The sequence below is a fragment of the Phallusia mammillata genome, chromosome 7, assembly GCF_965637545.1.
Source record: "Phallusia mammillata chromosome 7, kaPhaMamm4.hap1.1, whole genome shotgun sequence".
Lineage (NCBI taxonomy): Eukaryota > Metazoa > Chordata > Ascidiacea > Phlebobranchia > Ascidiidae > Phallusia > Phallusia mammillata.
In genome coordinates this window covers 16,515,438-16,539,456 of record NC_137258.1, presented here as the reverse complement: position 1 = coordinate 16,539,456, position 24,019 = coordinate 16,515,438, and the positions used below count along the sequence as shown (strand labels likewise).

At 37.9% G+C, this 24,019-nt stretch overlaps 2 protein-coding genes across 4 annotated transcripts; one reads left to right on the top strand and one right to left on the bottom strand.

Moving 5' to 3' along the window:
* Positions 1-3,530: 3,530 nt before the first annotated feature.
* On the top strand, positions 3,531-17,677 carry LOC145237576 (sodium- and chloride-dependent taurine transporter-like). Of its 3 annotated transcripts, none has more exons than XM_080100501.1 (14): positions 3,531-3,732; positions 5,633-5,846; positions 6,462-6,593; positions 7,642-7,957; positions 8,996-9,128; positions 11,463-11,597; positions 13,622-13,726; positions 14,087-14,210; positions 14,628-14,740; positions 15,098-15,235; positions 15,641-15,743; positions 15,935-16,035; positions 16,177-16,347; positions 16,627-17,677. In XM_080100501.1, exons 1-14 carry the CDS (start codon positions 3,640-3,642, stop codon positions 16,894-16,896), a joined length of 2,148 nt encoding a protein of 715 aa, XP_079956627.1. In that variant the 5' UTR covers positions 3,531-3,639; the 3' UTR covers positions 16,897-17,677. The 3 variants fall into 3 exon arrangements, with proteins under 3 accessions (XP_079956627.1, XP_079956629.1, XP_079956628.1); XM_080100503.1 differs by lacking the exon at positions 3,531-3,732 and adding an exon at positions 4,987-5,217; XM_080100502.1 differs by lacking the exon at positions 3,531-3,732 and adding an exon at positions 4,988-5,232.
* Positions 17,678-17,732: 55 nt separating this feature from the next.
* On the bottom strand, positions 17,733-23,747 carry LOC145237579 (high affinity choline transporter 1-like). The gene is made up of 9 exons (XM_080100505.1): positions 23,481-23,747; positions 21,833-21,981; positions 21,438-21,558; positions 21,194-21,342; positions 20,679-20,813; positions 20,278-20,431; positions 19,589-19,806; positions 19,048-19,194; positions 17,733-18,851 (listed from the first exon to the last, which is right to left on the bottom strand). The coding sequence occupies exons 1-9, from the start codon at positions 23,653-23,655 to the stop codon at positions 18,456-18,458; spliced, it is 1,644 nt and encodes a 547-aa protein (XP_079956631.1). The 5' UTR covers positions 23,656-23,747; the 3' UTR covers positions 17,733-18,455.
* Between the last annotated feature and the right edge of the window lie 272 nt (positions 23,748-24,019).

Below are 24,019 nucleotides of genomic sequence, written 5' to 3'. Positions count from 1 at the left end.
TGAATGGTCACAAGAAGCACACTATAAGCTTTGTCGTAGCATCTTGTAGACCGCAAGGGAGCCTCAAACAAAGGCTGCCTTCATAATACATATTAGTTGCCCTGTGGTCGTTATGGCGAGGTTTAGTAACACACGGGCGTTGAACGTTACATAAAGCATGAATCACGTTGCAACTTCCTTAACTGGGCGCGGGATGGAAGCTGAATGGTGCTAGTGTAGTGTTTTAAACTGTACAGTTAGTCAGTGTGAGGGTAATGAACCATGCAATTCAGTCAGTCAGCCGAAAGATGCTATACTGAAAGCTTGATCAATATTACCGTGTAATGGTCTGTTGCACTTCCTTGAAACAAACCAGTCAATGGGTTTTTTTAAAAAAAATGAGCTTAGTTGGTGGTAGATATTACTGTGTAGCCTTTCGGTCGTAATCATTAGGGCTAAAACAAGTAACGTTGCGAGGGAGATCACTACAATAGCCTACTTTTACTGCGCGCACTTGATAAACTTCTTCTTGCAAAACTGTTGGGCATCTCATAAATAGGCTTGGACTACTTGTACTGAAGGCCAGAAAGAACAATGTGTCGAATCATCGCTTTAAAAAAATGCGTTTTGTTTTTGCCTTTTTTCCGCACATGCCTCGCAGCAACAGCCTTTTCTGAAACGTGTGTGATGGATAAGGATCGTTGGCTTGGGGACAAAAAAAGTTTTAATGCTAGTAGTGTTAATGTCGTAACGTTGATCAGTCCGGAAAGCTTCCCCTCGAACGAAAAATTTCCATGCAAAATGATTTGTGGGTCAGTATCAATGTAGGTTTTGCGCAGCCGATGTCTGCACTTGTCAGTAGTAATTTCAAATTAAATGTTCGCCGCACAGTATTATTAGATTTAATCAGCTTTAACCCTGGAAAGCTGGGAAATTCCCTTCTCCCACTAAGGCCTAAGCAGAGATAAGCATTGAAAGCGGTGTCCTACATACAAGTAAGACGAAGGATAATCGTCGTAAAACGCCCGATCAGGCAAGCTGTCGATCGCCTGCAGACCGTATGTCGTTCAGCACGCCAGGCAACTCTACTTGGTGTTTTGATTCGTGCGCGGCACACAAACAGTTGATTGTTGTTGTAAAGGTTAGCAGCGCACGTGTTATGATCAGAAAGAAGCGAACGGTGTTTTTTGAACGTTCTGTTTCGAAGGTAGAGAGATTTTACCAACGGAAAAGAGTCCAGTAGCTGTAACGTGATTTTTTAGGTTAAAACCAATGTTTATTCTTATCTAAACCATAGATACCGAACATGAAAAAACATATCATTTTAATGTAATATTGGTCAATAAACCTGTATTGTATATATTAACTAGGAGCACTTTTGAAAGCATTGTTCTACTGCTATGTAAAAAAGCGTGATCAAAATGCAACAAATTCTTACAAACTTTATAAATATTACAGTAAAATTATTTTGAAAGTCGTAATTATTACGCTTGGACGAGACTTTAATTTGGTTTTAGCCCGCGCCGTGGGAACGGTTGCCGCGACGCTTTTAAACAATGTGTTGGCAACGCAGCTTTCCATACATGAGTGTTTAGGTAAAAATAAGAGCCCCCATTCAAAAAGTCTGTTCCATTGATGCGCATGTACAGGAGAAAGCCATTTAGGTGTGAAACTAGCGATGGTGTTTCATTCTTCTTCAAACAACCCAACCTTCACGCTGTTGGAAATGCGCCAATCTCTTAAGTCATCGGGTTTTGTCTCTAGAGGTAGTCGTTGATCGCCTGTCAACAACATGTCTGCGATTATAGCTTGAAAAACATGTTTTGCGTCTCTGACCCATACAGTTATCAGCATTGGTTTGGTCTGACGTTAAATGGAATACAGTGAGTCAATCAACCATTAAATCAAAATCGCAAAATACAAATGCTTTGTCGAAATTACATAGTGCAGAAAAAGGAAAGGCTCGCTGAACGTTTATAGAAATGCACATTAATATTGTTCAGGGCCTCTTCCCACCAAACTATAAGGCCACTGAAAACAGCGCAATGTCGATAAATTACCAATTACGGCGTATGTGCTATCCACAGCGGAAATTGAATTCGTTTTCCTTTTAGCTTGTGTTTTCGTTGTGTATGGATTTAGTCTACATGTTTTAAACGATTTGTCAGTCACATTATACAGCAAAAATCATCGCTTTCATTAATTTTCTAAACAAACGTTTTAACCGCCACCAACTTTTTACAACAAAAACGCAACGCCACGCATAGCAGCCGTTACAAAACCGCCGACTTTGAACAGCCGGTTATCGGGTCGTTCATGATACCTCTTTATGTTGGCTGAATCGGAGCCGTTAATGCTTCTTTTTTAATTCTTGGGTGTTATCATTAAAAAAATTATCAAAGACCAAAAAAGACAAAAGCTTTTCATCATCCAACCTGTCCCACTTACAAAACTTGCAACTTGTTGTTTCCCTGTGGAATATTCAGGTGATATCAAAATTCTATTACAGATGTGTGTAAAGTCTTATTGATCAACAAAACATAGTTGTTTTGAAAATGTAACTACGGCCAGGGATGGTCTCATTGATCAACACAAACACATTGCCCACAGCTTGTAACGTAATATGTCTGAATAAAGTAAATGCGTCGTTGGTGATAGCGCCTTTGCTACGTATTTTTACTGAACACACTTACAAGGCAACGGCTGATGCTGGTCGATGTATATTTTGTCTTCTTAGCTTTTTTTGGCCAAAACATCTTATTAACATCCTATCTTTATTACCGTGTACCATTGCTAATACGAGAAGATCCTATAGGTAAAAGTACAAAGTTGCAAGGGCTAGATTAAAAACCCATTTAGCCTATTAGCCGAAATTTATGTAGAAGCAAGATCTTGCAGCATTCCAGGGGCGCGTCCCACCTGTTGCGAAAAGCTAGTGTACATAATACACATCCGTTCAAATTATTGGAAGTGACATTTGCCATGAATAGGTAACAGTGGATGAGGGATATAAAAAGACAACCTCAGGAAAACCACGCCTTTTGCATGTGTCTAAAGATAGATGGAGGCAGCATAGCTTTTCACGTTATTACATTTTCTCTTAAATATCAGTGTACTTAGGTCACCTAATGTCAATAAAGCCTACCTGAAGGGCGAGATAATGCTTTCCCAGCTAACCACTTATGTTTTGTGGTTTGAAACAAGTTGTTTACTGGATGATCAGGCACGATCTAAAAAAATGTGTTTAAAACGGGCGAGTATAAGTATCTTTAGTTAAAAACTACATTAAGCTACACGCATGCGAAACTTGTTGACGCGTGAAAACACTCCGTAATAGCGTACCATGCATAAACAACAAATAAATTTGAGTCCCACTTTTGTTTGTTTTTAATCCTTTTTTTAAACAAGCCAAACCCCTATTTTGCCAACCCCCATGCAGCCATTAAGTTTACCGGCTTGCAGTCAATATTTGCGCTCCAGAACGTTCTGTTTGCCACCGTTCTGTCTTTAAAACTTCACAGAGGTTGTACAAACAAAACTAATGCACAAGTTTTGCGTATTTTGACAGGCTTATTGCTCTTCTTTACGATTACGACTGTTGTAAAACACCACAGTTAAATTTAAAATCGAGCTGTTTTTTTCCTAAACGACTCTGGAACAATGGATTCCCCAAATGCTCCCAGCTACTCCTCTGAAAACAACGAGCCAATAGAAATGGTTGATCCTGAATCAGAAAAGAGGCTTTTAGCCGAGGTATGTATAAACACTCTTCCCGTCATATCTGAAAGAACAAAAATCGGTTCGAGTGAACATTTGATAAGATGCAGTTATGTGTGTCCTGTGTCGAAAAGGCGCGTGTTTACCACATAGGCAAGCGTTTAGCACATGCGGAGAACTACAAAAAAGTAAATAACTTAATCTTAGGTTTAGCGTAGATTTTGCTGATGCCACAGGTAACGACGCCTGAAAGTAAGCGTGTTGACAAGTACAAATTTGTAATCGGGATGTGGTTTTCCGATCGAGCTTTGGAAAGACAACGTGGTTGTCAGCAAATTTGTGTGATGCAGAATTGGTAACCGTCTTCCAATAAAGTACCAAACCGGGTTCAGAAGGGTCTGTTATGTGAGCCCCAAGACCTGACTTACTTTTTGCATTGTGAAAATCCATGTAAACAACTTTGCTGTTCAAACAAAAGTCACAAAAACAGCAAATCGGTCAATGGTTTGAACAGCATGACGGATGTCTACCAGTCAAACACTTCACCCCCTACTTTGAAAACATGCTTCTGCTTGCCCACCAGAATCCATTCATGTTGTCGCTGTAAAACGAAGAAGATCGATTGATATATAAGTTCACAAAGAATTATTGCCGATTCGTGTAAAGTTAAATTCAAGAAACTCGCGTAAGGTGCCAGTATTTGGCAAACAGCAGCGTCGGGGTGTCATCTGGTAGGCAGGTCAGATGGAAGAATATTTGACACAAACTGATAACGTCAAATGAGCTGAGTTTGCTTGGCAGTACATATTAGGCAAATGCGTTTTGGAAGCAATTAGTGTTATTCATCTGAAACCATAAAACGATTATTTGACATGAAAGAACACTTTTTTATGTAAACTGAATGTAAAAAGATTAAATCCTCATCGCGCTATCAAGCTTCAAACGTATATGCTCCAATTAAAGTTTTTTTTGAAAACGATGCATTTGTTTATTTGGCACAATTCGGCCGAAGTGTACCATGTGAACAAAATCTTGAAAATTGTGTCATCTAAAGCCCCCTTGGTTCCGGGGTTCAACCGAGTTCATTTTTTTGCTCTTTATTCAACCTCGCTGGAAAGTTTGCCCCTCGTCTGACCCCGTTCGTTGTGTCTGTAGCAGATTTCCAAACTGGAACCTGGCCTACATTCTTAACCGCGTGTTAAAAAGGTCTTCAATCGATTCCCCAGTCATACGAAACGTAACAGACTGTCCATTGCAAATGCCGCGCGGCAAATCATTACTTATTTAGCCGTTCATGCCAAGTTGTTTGAAGTAATTTGGACTTCTCGTTGTTTTGTAACCGGTTTTAGCAAAGGAAAAGGCAATTTGGGCTGTGTATTTGTTGTCAAAAACAGTCGAAGACCGCATTTAAACTTTTGAAAGTATGTAATTTAGCAGTTGTGATCTGTTTCAGTTTCTTTAGTTATAAAGTAACCGAACATCTGTAACATGGACACCCCAATGCCTTTGCCAGCAAATGAGGTACAGACGTACCAGGTGTGTTTATTGTTTATTTAAAAGACGTGAAAACTTGATCATAAAGGTTTGATGTTTAGGGTAAACAAAATATTTTAGCATTTGCAGATGTATCACAGTCAACTACAGTCATTCGGGACAGGTTTTTACAACTCACGTAGCCTTTGACCTGTGAATGTAAAACTGTAAATTTATTGCTGCATTCCCGTTGTTAACTTTAGCTAACTGTCGGTGCCAAACACAGCGCCTAATAAAATGTATATCGTAGAATAATGACCAGTTTTTCAATTTAACATCGTATGTATTACCTAAAGGCACGATTTGAAATTGTTTTAAAATATTGTAAAAGGGGGTAAGTTTGTTGGAAGCGACGTAAAGCGACTACAAGCTTATGTCATAATATCGACTTATTTTTTCACAGGACGCCGATATGGCGAACAGTAATCCTCCATTTGCCTCCCCGGATGACCTTGAAGTGAAGGTGAAGAGATCAGACAGTGATGTGGACTCGGAGGCTCCTATTCAGCGAGAGAAGTGGGCCAGAAAGATGGACTTTATTCTTTCAGTCGCTGGTGGTTTCGTCGGACTTGGCAACGTTTGGCGGTTTCCATATCTCTGTTACAAAAATGGAGGTGGTGAGTACCTCATGCCTGTAAAACTCGTTTATGGCTTCAACACTCCCATTCAAATTGACAACATTCCCTAGTTCAATTGTTTCTTTTAGGACACTTGTGCGGTTATATCATCGTAAAAATCTTGGGGCGTATTCACTGAATAAAACGTTAACTAATTTGCTTGGCATCACCCGTGTATTGTAACAAAGTGCACATAATCTTTTAAGTTACACCTTAAACACGACAATCTGTTATTTAGTTGTGTGTTTCATAGAGACACCTAACTATGTTACAATCGTGATTTAGCAAAAAACGGTTGCACAGACAAATAATTACCTATTGGAACTATTCGTTTGTTTCTACTTCGTCTCATTATTGTGTAACAATTACCGACGTTTCACCAGTAAATATTAACTCATTTGACGCTGTGATAGATGTGACACTGAAAGGTTTTTGACCATTTCAGGGCATATAGTCTTGTAACTTTGCAAGTGAAATTGCATTCATTTTGCGAACAGATATATACAGATATATTTACGAAAAATAAAGCTCTTTTAGCTTCATAAGTTGACGATCTAGTCTAATCTATCATCAATACACTTTAAATTTTAAAGTGATAGACCATTTTATGTTCAGGTGCGTTTCTTATTCCGTATGCTATTTTTCTGGTACTGGGCGGAATTCCCATCTTCTTTCTGGAAGTTTCTCTTGGTCAGTATATGAGCGAGGGTGGCGTCACTAGCTGGAGACTTGTTCCACTTGGAACTGGTGAGTTTCAGTTGTAACTACAGTCCGTGTAACTGATAAAGAAGATATTGAAACATGTGTTGGTGTTTGCTTAGTCAAAATTAGCTTTCTGTTCCCAAAATTAAGGTCAACACGTTTTAAATGCCCCCATCTTGTCAAAAGGTCTTATCGAGGCAGTTCCAATGTAGTGTAAAATGCACCTTAGTATCATAATCCTAACCCATGTCCAATTCATGAGCTACAAGCACCTATCGTATGTTCGGCATACAACACGTTACACTACCGCCCGCCCGCAAAGATTATTAGCTTACTCACTAGTTCATGGCATTTTGGTTCCTGTTAAATATATCAGACAATCGTACAGTGTTTTGTGTTTGTTGTACTTTTCTGTTTGTGTAAACATTGTTTGTAGGTGACGCCCAATTCCGGTAAGTTTGTGTGTTTCGTTTTTATTGTCATAGAAAATAAATTATGTGTGCATTGTTGTGATTCTTTCGTCCTGCCGAGATATTCTGCTTACTGATTTTGCTAAAACTTGGACTTATTGGGAAAATGGGGAAAAATACTTTAACTCTTACTGTTAATAAACAATACATTGTTCCTATGTTTATGTTGGAAAGTTAAGCCTATTGTAAGATAAGCCAAAGAATTTTTTTCCCTCTATGGCACATTTTTATAGCCTAGATTTTTATTTTTTGCGTTTCTGACCTGAAAAAATTTCTAACTCACGTTTAGATCCCTATCTGCTCCTGCCTAAGCCAGTGTTTTTCATGCTTCATTATACGTTTGATAATAATCCACCATGTACTTTCCCATCACAATTTCTTTGTATATTACTGCCCAATCCCCAAAGAGCAGCAGTTTTAGAACGAAACACTGCTATTACGATAACGAAGACTTTCCATAAATCCAAAGCATTGGAAAATTGTCCCGATTTGAAAACCACTGGCCTAAGCAATCTGGTCCGTTTTCCATTTCTTATCCCTGTAGGGTTTGTGTTTCTGGTCAGGTAGGACGATGGAAGTGCGCATGCAAACACGCACAATCAGTTACCATGAGATGTTTCCAGGTATTGGATACGCATCCATGGTGATTGTGGCCCTGCTGAACATTTACTACATTGTAATACTCGCCTGGGCGATCTTCTACCTCTTCCAAAGCTTTACCGCGGAGCTGCCGTGGGCAAAGTGCGGCCACTACTGGAATACGCCTTGTTGCGTTGACACTTACATCAAATCAGTCGCCAACAATACCAGCGACAATTTTACCACAGTGGCCTCTACACTTGCTACCACTGCAGCCACCTTCACCACAGCCGCCACTCCCACCTACAACGCCACTCTATGCAACGGAACCAAGACGTCGCCCGAAACCGAATATTGGGAGTCAGTATCTGTAGAAACAAAAATTTGCGTCTTGCTCACCAGCAAATCTGCTTGAAAATTAAAGCCTTTTACTTTTTTTGTTGTTGTAGGTCACTAGCTTGCGAAAAGTTGCCGCTTTAATTTTAACATTTATTTGCGATTGATCTTTCTATATTCCTTGCGGAAGGGTGGATGGATTTATGCAACTAACGTGTTGCTTATAAATCGATAAAACTCTAATTTTTAAAATGCTTGCCTGTTTACACAATTTGCTTAGTTTCAGTTTTTCGCATGTAATTTGCAGTGAATAGTTGTGGGTAATGCAAGCGTTTTTTTATTCCTTTCAAAATGAGTTAATTTGCAAACAAAATGTAACTAATATCTGGCACTCTGTCATTTTACCAACCAATTAGTTATGTTTTCCGCCCTTCCGCCGGTTTAAAGCAAATAGGAAATTAAAAAATGCCAAATTTTAACCAAAAGTTTAATCAAAAATGCGCATGGTTGTTAAAATTCGGTATACGACGTTTGCAAAGCATAACTGTATTTCACATTAACACTGAAGCGTTTTTACACTAGATTCCAAAAAATCGATTATCGTTTGGGCCACTTTCGATAATAGTGAAACAAAATGCCGAGGTTTATTTGGGAAAACTCCGCGTGGTACATATACTTACTTTGCCCCATAAATAACTGGATAACCATTGGTTAATTCACTGACACTTCCACCCTCGGTGCTCAAAACCTGTGTTACGTCGTGGGAACCTTGAAATCTATGAAATACCTGGATCCACTTTTCTCTATCGGGTTGTGGCATATAAGCCGACTTCCCATACATTCCCTCTTGATGAGTGCCAAAAATTAAAGAAACCATCGAACAGTAAAGAAATCAAAACGTCGTGGTGAAATATCATTGGAACCCCATAAAGAACGAAATCGAAATGTCTTCTGTTTTAGGCCTTGTATTCGCAAAGCCTTAGTTTACGGGAACCTTTGTCTAATATTAGTTTTTTATGTTCATTTTTTCTATGTGCAATCGCGAATGTTTTGGATGAGCAGACGAAGAGTCCTTGGTCTCTCAAAGGGCCTTGACGAAGTCGGGACGGTTCGTTGGGAATTGGCTCTTTGCCTTCTGCTCGCTTGGGTGATTTGTTACTTTTGCATCTGGAAAGGAGTAAAGTCAACCGGAAAGGTTGGTTTTTGTATGCTTTATTCCTGTGTTTTGTTATTCTATTCCGTTACCTGCAGCCGGTTGGGACTATAGGGCGTTTTAAAAAAACGATCAGTTCTGCTAGTTTTTTTTTCGAAAAAGGGTCGAAACCGAAACATGCATTTTTCTGTTTTGGCCAACCACATAATGCCTATTCTACAGTATATAGGCAAACATTGACTACCCGTTTTAAAGTTGAACTCCTTTTGGTGTCGTTGTAACAATAACGTCAACGATTGGCTTAGCTTTAAAAGTTACTTTTTATAACAGCAGTCTGTTATCAAAAACGGAAACTGCACATTACACCAAGCTAAGTTTTTTCAAAACATATGTGAGCTTTAGGAACCACAGCTTTCAATATTATGGGTCCCCTTCCCTGAAGGGGACACATATTGTTTTTGTCTACATATATTTTTTTCTTTTTTCCCCGTCTAACGCGGATTTGTTCCCACGTTTTGGTCAAGAAGGAATGGTTCAAAGGAAATGGCTTTTTCAAATTTACACACATTATAGATATTGGTCTAAAGATGGTCCATGTGAATTTTGACCCCGTTTGATCCCTCGGTTCAACTACAGGCACCCAAAACGTGAAATATTTAAAACGGCTATTCTTGTTAAAGCAGATGATTCTGTAGTTTCATACTTTTTTGATTGGAACATTGCAGCGTATTTTAAAGTATTTTGTTAATGTAGGTCAACTTATTCGTGTTTCGAAACGCAGAGCGACAACGCAGCACGATTTCTTACACCTGTGTAACGTGACTTCTCAAACTGAAAGCGTTAATAAAACTGTTTCAGAACAGGTTTTGGACATAAAAAGCCCAGCTAAGCAATCATATTGTTGGTATGTAGAAAATACGACAAATGTCATCTGTGCAATTCAAATTCTTACCTACCATATGCATGCGCCATTCATCCTGTTACGAATTCAAAATGTATATGTGTGTGGGGACCTATTGGTTTTTGCTTGCAAAAACAATTATGTTATAACAGGCCACAAAAATATTGGTACCATACTGAATTTTATTTATCAAATATATATCCCTTACAATTATAATGAATGGTGCGCAAATATAGCACAGTTTCTGTAAAATGGAATATATAGAAAAACCACTATTCCAGTTTAACAATGATTGTGCCCTATTTTATCTGTTACCAAATCGCATGTGCATATGTGTGGGGACCCATTAGATTATGCTTGCAGAAACAATTATGTTATAAAGTGCCAGGAAAAAGATAGGGACCCAATGAAATGTAGGTGCCATATATATATCCTTTATAAATGTAGTAAATGGTATATGTGAATCACATAATGTGATACATCGTTAAATATGATGTAGTATATATAAACTGGCAATATATATATATATATATCAACCACTATTCTAGTTATTTTTTTGTGTTTGACTGTAAGTAAGATCGAGCAGCCAGTAATACTACACTTAGTTGGTTGTTGTCGTGTTTTAGTTCCCGCTGCCTAGCATGTTTCAAATTACATCCTGTAGGAAGGCTTATGACTTCCCCTAATGTGTAAAATATGACACCGACGAATAAACCGTCAACCGACCGATAACCGTTTCTATACCCAAAACATAACGACCAAACAAAATTACCCAAAACATTTTGAAACGTTGGTTACAACATTATAAAGTTGCTGAAAGAGCGACGATTGTTAACGTAGTGTGCATGCTAGTAACAGTTAATTTGACGAAAACCTAGTTGCAGACCAACATTCAACTTTTATAACGTGCACGGTATATGCACAATCGTTTCTTGCTTAAAGTATACAAACAGTACGTGCCTAATAAAGAGTACGTATCTAAAAAATACTTGGAAATTTTGGAACACGAGTTGCAGAATTAGGGTTCCAAGTACTTTCTCTAACGAAGCAACCGCGCGTGTTTTCGAATTACAAAAAAAACGATCCGCCGAGGCGCGAACTGCTCCTCATTACACGACTGTTTACTGGTTCCACATTGCCAATTTTTTGTTTTGAAATATTTTGATGTTTTTGATTTAAAATTGTAGATGTTTTAATTAAAACAAGAATCGATTCCTTTTAAATTAGGTTACAAATGCTTTAAATTTTTTAAAGCTTGACGCCCAAGTTTCCGTTTTTGTTTGCGTCACATATTGTTTTTGACTCAAAGGCAGTGTTACGAAACAACCCAACACTGCCGTTTTCTGCCTAACATTGTTCCTAGCTGCGTTAGGCAAGTTAATAGCGAAAGTAAAAATGCTATAGTACCGTAGAGCCACTTACAGTGAGAAGACCAGATATCAGCTTAAATCTAACTTGTGACTTTTTTCCACTAGGTGGTATATTTCACAGCAACTTTTCCCTTTCTGATGCTGATCATTCTTCTCATTCGCGGTGTGACACTTCCCGGAGCTGCGAATGGCATCCGCTTTTATCTGACACCCGACATGTCGAAACTTGCCGACCCCCAGGTAAGTTCAGTTACAAGTTTGCTTTTTAGGGTGTAGATTTTCAATATATCACCGAAACCCAAATATTTGAATGCCAATTCTTATTCAGTATTAAACTGAGGTCCTTAAATCTTTTACAAAGTTTGCTATGCTGCTAGATTTTTTACCAAGGCCAGCAGAACCCAAATATTGTTTTAACAATTACTTACTTGAAAAAATGTAATTGTTCTCCAATGCAAACCTGTTGGAAATACGTTATGTATTAATTCCAGCAGGTACATGTTGTTTTAATTAAACAGCGGTTCGATTCTACCTTTTAATAATGTACAAATATTAAAATAGACATACTGTTCTTAAGCACTTCCTTTTACAAGAAGTAGGCTACAATTTTTGGTGTTCTTGCAAGGAAGTGTCAACATTACGATGAAACGCAATGGACATTTAAAAAAAATCAAATAATTCTAAACAAACCCGACCGTTGCATGTCGCACAGCAAACGATCAATTATCACACATTTCCCGTGCGAAGTCTAATGTTCGATGCCACAAATTTCCTCCCATGATTGGCGGAAACCGCAAATGCAGCCAAACCTGTTGCAAGCAGGCCTGATCTCGGCATGAAATCCAAAGTACAAGCCTAAAACCAGGCCTAAACCCGATTTGAAAAAAGCAGTTCTGATTTAGGCGCCAAAGTTACCTTGACCAACTTGAAATAACGATACAAATCGATGAAATACAAAGTCAGGCCTGAATCGTGCCTGTTTGCTTTAAAAGCCGGCATGAGCTAAACAGCTGTTAATCAAACCTTTGGGCATTTATACAAACATATCTTAGTAAGAAAGAATGATAAATGCTGCCAACTGTAAAATAATCAGCGCGTTAAGACCACCTGTGGGTGTTTAATAATGTAAAAAAGGGCCTTTGACGTGTGAATAACAGTTGCAGTGTTGCCTAAATTTCTGCCCCGTGTTAAGGTTCGTTCAGCTAAACGACCAGGCATGCATTTTCGATCATCATTTAACACTGCAAATCAAACTGCGCGAAAACAACACCGACTCAACAGCAATGAGCAATCGTTGGAAATTCATTTGAGATAATCCCACTGTACTTTGGCACCATGATTAATACTTACATCTTTCACACGAAGCACCAATCGTCCTTCAAATGAACTTATTAATTGCAGTGATCTGTCACGCCATAAAAAGGTCACTGTGAAGGTCACGACCACAGGTTATCTCGGGTCGCTGAACCAAGACAAATAACAGTAAACACGCAACAATGCACGCATTGAAAGTGTTTGTGTCGTCACTGTGATGGATTAGGGCAAGACAATTGCCTCTTGTGGTGCCAAAACGTAGCTACATTCAAGTCTATTACAGGATTTTCAATGCTACATTGTTGTGGATGAAGTATTGCTTTAAGCTGACGTTGTTAAAGAACACAGCAAATATCCCACGCCTATAGCTTTGGCCTCAAAACGATTTAGTTCCGACTAATCTTTATTGCACTCTGGGAACATTGGCTCCTTTGTGGTTTTTGTTAGTAATGTAGCTTGCTTTGTGGTCTGTGATTGCCACAAACGCGAAATCCTATTTGACCTTCGTAAGTGTGCGGCAAACGTAGGGCAAAATCACAGGATTTTTGTACAGTGAAATGCAATGATGTTTTAGTAGTCGACTAAATATCTATAGAATTAGTATGCTGTGATTTCGCAGAAAGTTGACGCATGTTGGCCTACTGACTTGCTGTAGGGCATTTGCTGCATTCGTTTTTAATCGTCTTCAATTTTGCATTTTGTTCAATGACCTTAAATGTAGAATCGATAAAGCAACACAAACATTTAATTACTACTCACTAAGTAGATTTAAAAACGAAAAAAAAGTCGGTTTAAAATGTCAATTCAATTTTGTGGGAGCGTAATTTAGCTTTTAAAAGACTTAAGCCTTTCCTATTCACAATCGATTTTACTTAAACAGGACTGACAAATGATTGAAAGCGCTGGTTAGATTATGTTGTAATTATTACGTCACATTGTGTATCCTCTAGGTCTGGATCGATGCCGGGACCCAAATCTTCTTCTCGTTTGCCATCTGTCTCGGCGCACTCGTTTCTCTTGGAAGCTACAATAAGTTCAACAACAACTGCTATAGGGTAACAAAAATTCCTGATTTTAACACCAATACAACATTTTTTTACTTTGGCCCGGGGAAAACTTTTAAATTTATCAGTTTTGATAAACAATATTCAAAAACGAATTACTGTGTTAGGTACACAATTCACGGTTTTAAAGATTCTGAAGAGAAACAAACAAGCCAGTTTTTATTTGCATACAACATGACGTTTCGACAGCAACATTTTGATAATGACGCAAGTTGCTGTCGAAACGTCATGTTGTATGCAAATATACTGGCTTGTTTGTTTCTCGTGAGAATTACTGTGTTATCAACGAGTTTAGTTGGTCACTTACGTGTGTTCTAACTTTCCAATAGGCTTAAAAAATTTACTTTTTAGGATTGCGTCATCCTTAGTTTAGTGAATTCTGGAACAAGTTTTATCAGTGGATTCGCGATATTTAGTGTCCTTGGTTTCATGGCCCAGGAACAAGGGGTCGATGTTTCGGAAGTAGCAGAATCAGGTCAGTATAATCATTACCCAGGCGGTACCACGATCATTTTATGAGTTTGTTTTGGGTTCCGGTACAGCACTGGCTAGCGTAAAATGTTTGTTAAAATACTCCCCGTTTTCTTGTTTACCTTTTTGCTGGTTTAAGCCTATAAAAGCGCATTTTGTAACCAACGCCTTGTTGACACTGTAGCCCATGCCATGAGCCTCTGTATTTGCCTGTCTTGATGGTGCGGAACTAATGCATGTTATAGTCGATCTTTTTTTCTAAGTTAGGGTAATGTCTTGTTCATCAAATACGGGTAACGGAGTTGGTTAATGTTGTCCCCCCATTTTGTGTAAAGCAAACGTTCCGAAAGTTCGAACAAACGTAAGTTCGTTTGCTAATTTGCACAGTTATATATAACAGTGTTTTTGCTTTCAAACGTAGGACCCGGCTTAGCATTCATTGCTTATCCAAAGGCCATCACACTTATGCCTGCATCGACTGTTTGGGCGATTTTATTTTTCGTCATGCTTCTACTGCTGGGTCTCGACAGCCAGGTAATTATGATGCATGTTGTTGGATTTAACCTTTTCTTACTGACATTGGTTTAAATCGTGTAAGACTGCTGGCTGAATCTTTTCTTTTGAATTTTTTTACGTTATCTGGTGGGACAAGGAATCTTTATGTGCTTTTCTTAATGTAGAAAACACATAGATATTCACCAAATGATCGAACTGTACTTTAGCTATACATCTTTAATTTTTCTTACGTAACTTCCGAAATACATTGACGTTTCCAAAATAAAAACAATATGACGAAAAGGAATTGTTACTTCAATTCTCTTAAAAAATATACTGTGGTAATATGCTGTAAAAATATGCTGTGGTAACTTAAATCTGTTATGTGATTTGCAGTTTGTCGAAACAGAGGGCTTTATTACATCATTCGTCGATCTGTTTCCAAGGCAACTGCGTAGAGGTTACAACCGGGAGATCTTTATCGCCATCACGTGTGCGGTTTCTTATCTGATAGGGCTGACGATGGTTACTAATGTAAGAGTCTATTCATTATTTGAATTAATCCCTTTTGGTTTGATTATTATGGGTCACCTTGCCGAAATATATTAATTTTATTTTGCCTAATCCGTGTTTTGCCTTGAACTTTCGATGAAGGAAAAGTTCTTCAAACTTCTCCTGATGACAAATAGGTTTCTGAAATTACTGCAACTACAGATCGGTATTAGCCAGCGGTTATTACTCGTGTCGGTAGTTTATAAGTCCCGTGTTACTTTTCTCTTGGCTTCCGATTTATAAATTACACTTTAAACCAAGAAAACAAGTGACATACAAAGACGTACATTGTAAATAAAAACACGATGATTCACTCTTAATTAACAGACTTGGTGTTTAAAGTGCTTTTTTGAACATACGTGAATACAAATGTTTGTTACATTGCAGGGTGGAATGTACGTCTTCCAGTTATTTGACTATTACGCAGCTAGCGGTGTCTGTCTTTTATGGGTTGCATTTTTTGAAACATTTACTATTGCCTGGCTTTATGGTAAGTAATCACCGTTTGTCTATTCAAATTCTTTAACACTTCATTTTGTCAAAGTGCATTCGTGAGCATTTTGTAAATCCGTTCATCTCAATAAGACAAATTATACAAGAAAAGAATTGAGATTTAAGTTAACATCACTGTTTGAGCAAAGTTCACATTGATTGGTAACATTTCATGTTGTTTTTGTGTAGGTGCCGAACGAATGTGGGTGAACGTAACTCGTATGATCGGATACCGTCCAATCCCCATCATGAAATACATCTGGATCGTGGGGACTCCCCTATTGACCACCGTACGTAAACAAATTGTTGTTTGTAAATAAAAACAACATAATTTCCTGATTTTTTAAGTTCCATAATACTTTTATTGACTGTTTTACCAATATGCTTTCCTGATTTATCAAAATTCATCAATTTTTTGAACGTTTGTCCAGGCAACCTTCTTTTACGCCATAATCAAGTTCGAGCCATTGGTTTACAATAAGACTTACGTTTATCCGGAATGGGGAACGGCCATCGGATTTGTGTTAGCTGCAAGTTCCATGATTATTATCCCTATATACGCTGTTTACCGATTTATCACCGCTTCTGGATCTTTTACTGAAGTAAGTACCAAGTGGAACGACCAAATAAACCAATAGTTCCCAACTATTTCGCACCAGAAATCTTTTTGTACATTATTTTTTTGGTGAAATGCACTTTATCACCTCAGAACGGACCAATCCGTATGTAGCAGTACAAATGAGTGCGACGTGTTTAAAAAACTAGAAATCATTTTAATTTAGTTGCTGGAAAACGCGAGTTTGTTTACTTGATGTCATAGTATGCGATTGATTACTTCAAAGTAGTGATTCTCAAATTATTTTTTGTTTGTAAACTAACAGAGGCTTAACATGTTGATTACCCCTCAACTGCGTCGAAGTCACATTGACTACGGGCGGGAAGATAAGGCACAAGGTCACTCCCAGCTGCGTAAAGTCTTTGGTTCCTGCGACCCGAATTCATTCGATTCTGATGATGAAGAAGTGGTACATGCCATCACTGTTAAGTCGATCCAACCAAAATTCGATTTCAACGAGGGTGAAAACAGCTCACACGCAAGCGACCCCCCGGCGTACGACACTGTGGAAAATTATCCGAACACTGCGTTTTAATTTGTATCTACCCCTGTTCCACCTTACCTAACCCCTTCCAACATTTTTGGTGCGGTCACGGCCTTTTGCCGATGTCACAGCTATTTTTTTCCTTTTTTGTGAATTTAAAACCACTACTGGACCCCCCAACCCCCTGCCTGAAGAGTTGGTTTTTAGACAGAAAATACACCTTTCCCTGAAAACTAACTGCGATCTCAGCATCAACACGTGTATATACTCGGTTTAAGTGCATTGGGACACATGTATACTTGGGGTAATTTCGTGCTTTAGGCACCTTTTAGCTGATGATCATTTGCTGTTCCCGCACGCAAGCCATGAATCTGTTACCACGGGCGATTTTTATTTTACTACACACACACAAAACCTTAATTTTGTTGTTTTTACTGCGACGTCGTCGGTATTTTGGAAAACGTTGTTTTATTGGCTAAAAAGTTTAAATTTTTAAAATCATGATAAAAATAGGGTTGAATCAAAGACACAGATTTGTTTGGCGTTTTCATTGACCTATTGTGGTTAATTATGATATTGCTGCGTTAATGACGATGTGCTAGTAATTTGCATTAGAATTCATATTTGTAAAGACTTAATTTTCTGCTTTGTTGTTTCTTTTAATTTGTTTTTAAATTTCACCTCATGTAAAACCTTTCACCCAAAATTAACCCCAATGTTTTAACTTGGCGTGACTGCTACTCGCCACATCAGCCGACGTATCTTTTGTACTCTTTGTAGTAACACGTCAAACAAGTGACGATACATGTACAGCAAAATCTTTTTTGCTTTTTTTTGCTTTTTTGAGAGTGATTTTTTTTTCTTTGCGATTGTAAAGGGTAACGAAGTATTACCGTTGACTTATAGGTAAAAAGAAAAAGCCGTGTATAGAAAAGATAACAATTCAGTTACGCCGCAATATGTAAAAAACACCATGTAAAAGGGTAAAACCAAAATTAGTTTTAACAAGTACAGAAATGTAACGGGCAAGGTGTGACGGTTTTAAACTAAATTCGTACCATGAATGTCCACGAATTTTTTTTTTTGATAAGCTTTTATTGTTTTGTTATTCTCAAAAGGTTTAGTCTTTAAAATGAGGATAGCTCAAGAAAATGAAAAATCGCCACTTTGTAGCGTTGATGAATATTTTAGAGAGAGAGAGAGACTAGTATGAAGGTAAAAAGCTTGTCACGAAAAGCCCATTTTAATACAAGATAAGTAAAACACATTATATTCGAGCTAAAGACGCAAACATTTATGTTCATTTCTGACTGAAATTTAGATATTTTGTATTAGTAAGCAAAATGAGGATTCATTTTTTCAAACAAAGTTTCGGCAAACTGTAAAAATTTGCACGTTTTTAGCGACCGAGAACATATATTTATTGGTCGTTTAAAACGACTGGCGACGAAAGAAACTAAACACAAATTTCAACTTTTTTTCAACGCTCCAAAAAACTTAATACCGACAAATCAAACTGTTTTATGTGTTTTTGAAATTAGTGGTCAGTGTGCAAAAAAACGGATAAGTACTCTGTTTTGTTCTGAATAACCAGATAAAGTATGAACCGTTCAGGTTTTTGTTGTCATTTCTGGAAAAGCTGTGTTATCAATCCCCTCTTTCTCCAGTCCTGTTCCAAGGTCAATCTCCGTAGGTTCATCTTTTTGTGCAATAGAACGCCCTCCTTCGGCCAATTTGCACTGAAACACGTCATAACGCGCGGGAATCCACCCTTTTACAAACAGCATTTTTGCTATGTACGACACCAGAAGCAAAGTGATGAGTGAAATTAACATTGAGAAGGTTTTGAAGGGAAAATTGGTAGTCGTTCCGTTGTTTCCAGGGTAAGGTATAAAAGGTGGAAAGTTAATTAACGCTTCGCCACCGCCAACTCGCAAAAGGAGACCAATGATGAACGCAAGGATAGAACCGTATGTGTTGGGATCAAAATACAGGACCGATAGAAGCTGAAATAGAGAAAAGAACTTTTGGTTTGTGCACGAGTATGTTACGTGTGGTTTAAAGCACCAACATGTATTTAAATAGCTATACTGTTCGCATCACAAGACATATTTTTTTTAGATGAAAATTATGCGCCTAAATTACAGCATTTTGCGAAACAAATTGTATTGTTTACAATTTTCGTGAAAGTGCAATGCTCACCTGGGGAAAGAGCAAGACGAATATCAGGTCAGAACAAAGAAAAAAGAGAACGTATATGGATTTGATGGTGATTGCTAGAACAGTTGCGATTGCAGCCAGAACGATAACTGTCACCCGCATCACCCAAACCAGTTCCCTCTCTGATGCCTGGTATGGAAAAAACCTTTACTTCGTAGATAAAAGCATTATATCTACGAGGTATTCGACTACACATTTATGTTAACAATCAATTTTAAACCCAAACTCCTAAAGACTAACAACACCAATGATGAGGCAGAATTCAGTTTAAAAAACCGGCTAAAAATCTTGTCACTGGAATTGCAAAATTCTCGTCAACAAGTTGTAGTCTGATTTGTGTATGATGACATTATTATCACGGGGATTGGTTAAGAACTTCTTTATAATTATCGTTCAGTGCAGCACGTATATTGCAAAGACCGCAGCTGATACCAAAATTCTAGTACACTCAAATATCTGAGCAAATCTGCACCTATTTAAAACTAGTCAAAACGTGTAAATTCAACTGGAAAGATGACCTTACCCTTGGACGAAACAGCTTGTTGTAGACGTTTCTGGTGAACATACTGGATGATGATAAGATGCTCGAATCGGCTGAGGACATCACAGCAGCCGATACCGCACCAAGGCCAATAAACGAAACAGCTGTAGGTGTCAAGTGTTGCAAAACGATCGGTAGAATCAGTGGAGCTTGTCCGTTGTCTGCTGGAGTCACATTGCCGTATGTAGTCGCTGTCCAATCTATGTCAAAAAACGAACACGTTTCTACAAAGACAACTCTTAATCTTCATCTTCTTTTTACAAACTATATCCTCCAACGCTTGCAAAATCGAGTTATATATTGTTCCTGTAAACCTTTGAGCTAATACAAACTGATTTTAAAATTTGGATTATAGTAGAAATACAAAATTTAAGGGGATTTTTATTAGTGCTGCCCTTGAAACTCTAATATTGGTCCACTTCAACGACACACTCTGGTGTAAGTCACTGTACAAAACAATAATGCCATTTGAAGGGGTCAAATAATGTCAAAAGGAAGCTGAAACCCAGAGAAGCCTATCCGGGTCTAGCGCTCTACTAACATAACTACACAGTCTCGGTGTTACCATGTCTAAAATGATGATCAACCAACAAGCTGCACTGCTACGATAGTTTTACACTCCTCAATATTTATATTTGCTTTCATATTTAACATGTTTTTTTACGACTTACTTGTAGACGCAGCGACCGCCCCGATTAAGATTGAAGGGACAGACATTATAAGACATCCAGCTGACGCGACGAAGGAAAGAAGTTGGGCGTTTCGTGATGAGTTTGACGAAAGGACACGTTGGAAATAAACTTGCCACGGAATTCCACCAAAGATCTATAGTTGACATAGCGAACATGATCTCAAAATCCAATGTTACCGAATGATACATAAACAAATCACAACATTGTAAGATTTTAGCAAAAGCTACAGTAAGCGCGAAGATTTATGATATATTGTAAACCTGTTTTTGTGATACGTTGATATGACCGTATCACAAAAACATCCAATCTGTGGTTTGGTCGCTATTGAAGCTATCTGGAATTTATTTCCGATATAAATAAAGTTAGTTTATTCAGTATACCAGTAGCAAAGCAGAATCAACCCATAAACCAGCAGAATTGTTGTCCCAGACACCGAGCCACGTTCCGTTATCATATGCGGTTTCCGAAATACTCGATACCGCTTCATGTGTGAAAGCAAATGGTAATGCAACGGTCTGGAAAATAAGCGTTTTTTTATACATTTTGGTAAGATTTTATCGTTAGCATATTGCAAAAATGCCATAAAGTTGTAAATACTTTTCACACATGTTTTTTTGTTTATTTAGTCAACACACATTGGACTGTCTTGGGAGTCAGATTTGTAAGTCGCGGTTCGAGTTTAATACTCCACACACAACTATGCGCAAAGTCACCAAGGGGTAAAAGGTTCGAATTTAACAACCAAAACTTACAACGTTGTTTTACGTCTAACCAAGTCCAATTTTGGAGTATAATGATTTGACTCACTTATGCTTTAATAACGTTCAAACATTTATTTATAAACAACGAATTTTACAAACCAAACCACGAACCAAAACAAAAATCATTTGCTTACCAGGCCAACGAGAATACAAATCAGTTGCACGACATCCGTATAAGCTACGGAGTACATTCCACCGATCAATGTGTACAAAACCGCTATGCAAGCTGATATTACAATCGCAATATTCTCATCTAATCCGGCTATAATTGTCAGCGTTCCACCTTAATTAAAAACATTGTGCAGTGTTTAAACTGTTATAGATACATATTTTTACGTGGTCATAAAATAAGAATACTAAGTACAACCTAAAACATACCCAAAGCTACCAATATAGCTGCTGACCAGAAAAGCTCCCCCAACAATGCTGGAAGGTACAACAGCGCCCCCATCGGCCGTCCCAATTTCTGTTGAAGAGGATCCAGCATTGTGACGTATCTCTGTGACGTAAAACGCGGTTAAAAACAAGGAGGTGCCTTACTTGGCGGAAGAATTCGATAAACACGGGACAACAATACAAATGCCGCCAGCCATCAAAGGTTAGTGTGGAGGAGTTTCTATGCAATGTGCTAAAATTTTACCTTTAAACTATTTAAATCACAGAAGTGTTGATAAACCCTTTAAAAAACAACTTTAGCAACCGAATGCGTATCAGTACCCAGGGTAACGGGTAAATACATGAATCACATGTTCAGAAATACGATTTGATCTTACGTTTTCTCTCATTTTCTTGGCGAAAAACAACCCGCCGAGTATTAAAGAGATCGAGTAACCGAAAGGTGCTTGGGTCCAGAGTAGACCAAAACCGGGAGTGTAAACGTATTCGGCAGTTCCGTTAATGTAACCTCCACCAACCCAAGTAGCTAGAAAAGTAAAATAGCAAAATTGAAAAGTCCTCGAGAAGCATAAAGTAACAAATTGTCTAAAAAACGTAGCAACTTGTTTTGTAATGCAGCAAGTAATGTATATGGGTAATTTTAAATTATACATTATTTTTTGTTGGTTTCAGTTGGAAAGATAAACATTTAATTATGGAGCTAGTCAGTAGACCGCAATAATTACTTAGTTTTTTGGCTAAAAAACGTTTTTGCACTTGATTAATTTTCTTGCATGTAACACTATACACTATGATTTACGAAATGTCAAATTGAATTGAAAATCCTACCAGACTTTATCTAGCTTCGTGTCGTCTAACAATTTCAAACTCGTCTAACAATTTTTTTTAAAAGGTTTGGTGACAACATGTTTGCTGAAATATTATACAACACCTGCAAGAACCGAAGCGTAAAACGAATCGTGTGTACTGAGTTTTGAGGGTGAATACACAACTGTCTGCAGGACTTTGTCTGGCGGTTTAAGGGACAAATTATTTTAACATTGGAAAATAATTAAACAGTCACAAGACGTCAACATAAAAAAAAGTCGGCACTCATCAAACTACAAATACCTTTCAGGCGCTTAACAATTGTCAACATTCAATAAAAGTCGTAAATACAACAGTTAATGCCGAAGGCAAGATATATCTTATTGTAATGCGTTTAATTTAGGGCTTTCGTCAGCCTGGCTTGACTGGTTTTATGATTACTACAGTTTGAACATGACCCGTCCAAAATAAACTAGCCCCAAGCGGTATTAAATAAAACATAACTTTGCCCATGGCATAATAGTTTCAGAACTTGCCAACTTGATGCAATAAAATATTTTCCAAATCCGCACTGTTGTATATTGACATTTCAAAGTTTTAATGTTTCCAGTTTGTGTTAAAGTGGACTTGAAACAAGAAATTTAAGTTGCTAATGGAATAAAGTTTTACGTGTTTTTGCCCCAAAGTTTGTGACGCAATTGTGCTTACGGCGATGACGTCATTCTCGATGAGTCTTTTTCGTGATCGTGGGGTGAATCATGTTGTTTTTGTCAGAAACGTAAGCTTTTCTTTAAATTAATACGATCCATTGGCATAACCAAAAACTCTCATAGTCAGCCGTCCCATAGAGTTTAACGCCAAAAATATTTATTCAAGCGATTTATTTACTCGTTTCGCTCTACCAAGGGCAGAACTGCATGAACGTGTTTTGCCGGCGATCCATCACAATTGCTTGCACCAATGGACAGAACGTACACAACAAACTTAAAAACTACTAGCTTTTTCAAAAATTTAGCATGGTTTTATCCAATAAAATATAAGCCCAAATACTTTACCTGCAAATGTAAATATGTAAAATAACCGCAGTGATTATAAAAGGTGTTGTCAACGAAACCGTTTAATTAAATTGGAATTATAGTTTATCCAACTGTTTTGCCACATGTACGATATTGAAAAAAAAATGTAGTTTCCATTAAATTTGGGGCTCATAATCCTCACCAGTCATTGTGAAAGAGCCAACAAAAAGTCCAATGTCTCTTCCGGCAATCATGATTGATTGAGTCTTCTTTCCAGCTCCTTTGTTTCTTTTGTACCATGCCGCCCATATACCCACAGCGACAATCAGAAGATAAAACACAATTATTGCAACCAAACCAGGCACATTTATCGTCATGTTGATTTTTGTTTCGAACCTGCAAATTAATATTTGGTATGTTTTTGTCGACACCGTTGGCAACGAAAAGTTGGCAGTAAATCATGTGATAGTTTTCTAAAAATAGTTTTTTTGTTTTTGTTCGTCTTTCTGCCCAGATCCCATGTAACAATTTCAAGAGTTATCTTGCTCAGAAATCAACTCATTGGGAAAATAGGCTGTACTTAGCACGATAAGAAAATAATTTACTTAGGTCTAACAAGTTACTTAGGCTTGGTTAACAAAACCAGTACCCGTTTCAGTTTTAAACAAAAAATGCCGGTCTCCTGCGACGCACACTGAACTTGTGCAGGTTATACTCGTGTTAGGGTCGTGACCGATCTAA

Bases quoted from the DNA above. Each gene is read 5' to 3' on its own strand.
- LOC145237576 (XM_080100501.1), top strand. From the start codon at position 3,640: ATGGATTCCCCAAATGCTCCCAGCTACTCCTCTGAAAACAACGAGCCA. The intron at 5,847-6,461 runs GTGAGTACCTCA...TTTTATGTTCAG, and splicing joins CTGTTACAAAAATGGAGGTG to GTGCGTTTCTTATTCCGTAT. The intron at 15,744-15,934 runs GTAAGTAATCAC...GTTTTTGTGTAG, and splicing joins TACTATTGCCTGGCTTTATG to GTGCCGAACGAATGTGGGTG.
- LOC145237579 (XM_080100505.1), bottom strand. From the start codon at position 23,655: ATGACGATAAATGTGCCTGGTTTGGTTGCAATAATTGTGTTTTATCTT. The intron at 20,814-21,193 runs GTAAGCAAATGA...CTTATTTTCCAG, and splicing joins TTTGTATTCTCGTTGGCCTG to ACCGTTGCATTACCATTTGC. The intron at 19,807-20,277 runs GTAAGTCGTAAA...TTTTTGACATAG, and splicing joins GGCGGTCGCTGCGTCTACAA to ATTGGACAGCGACTACATAC.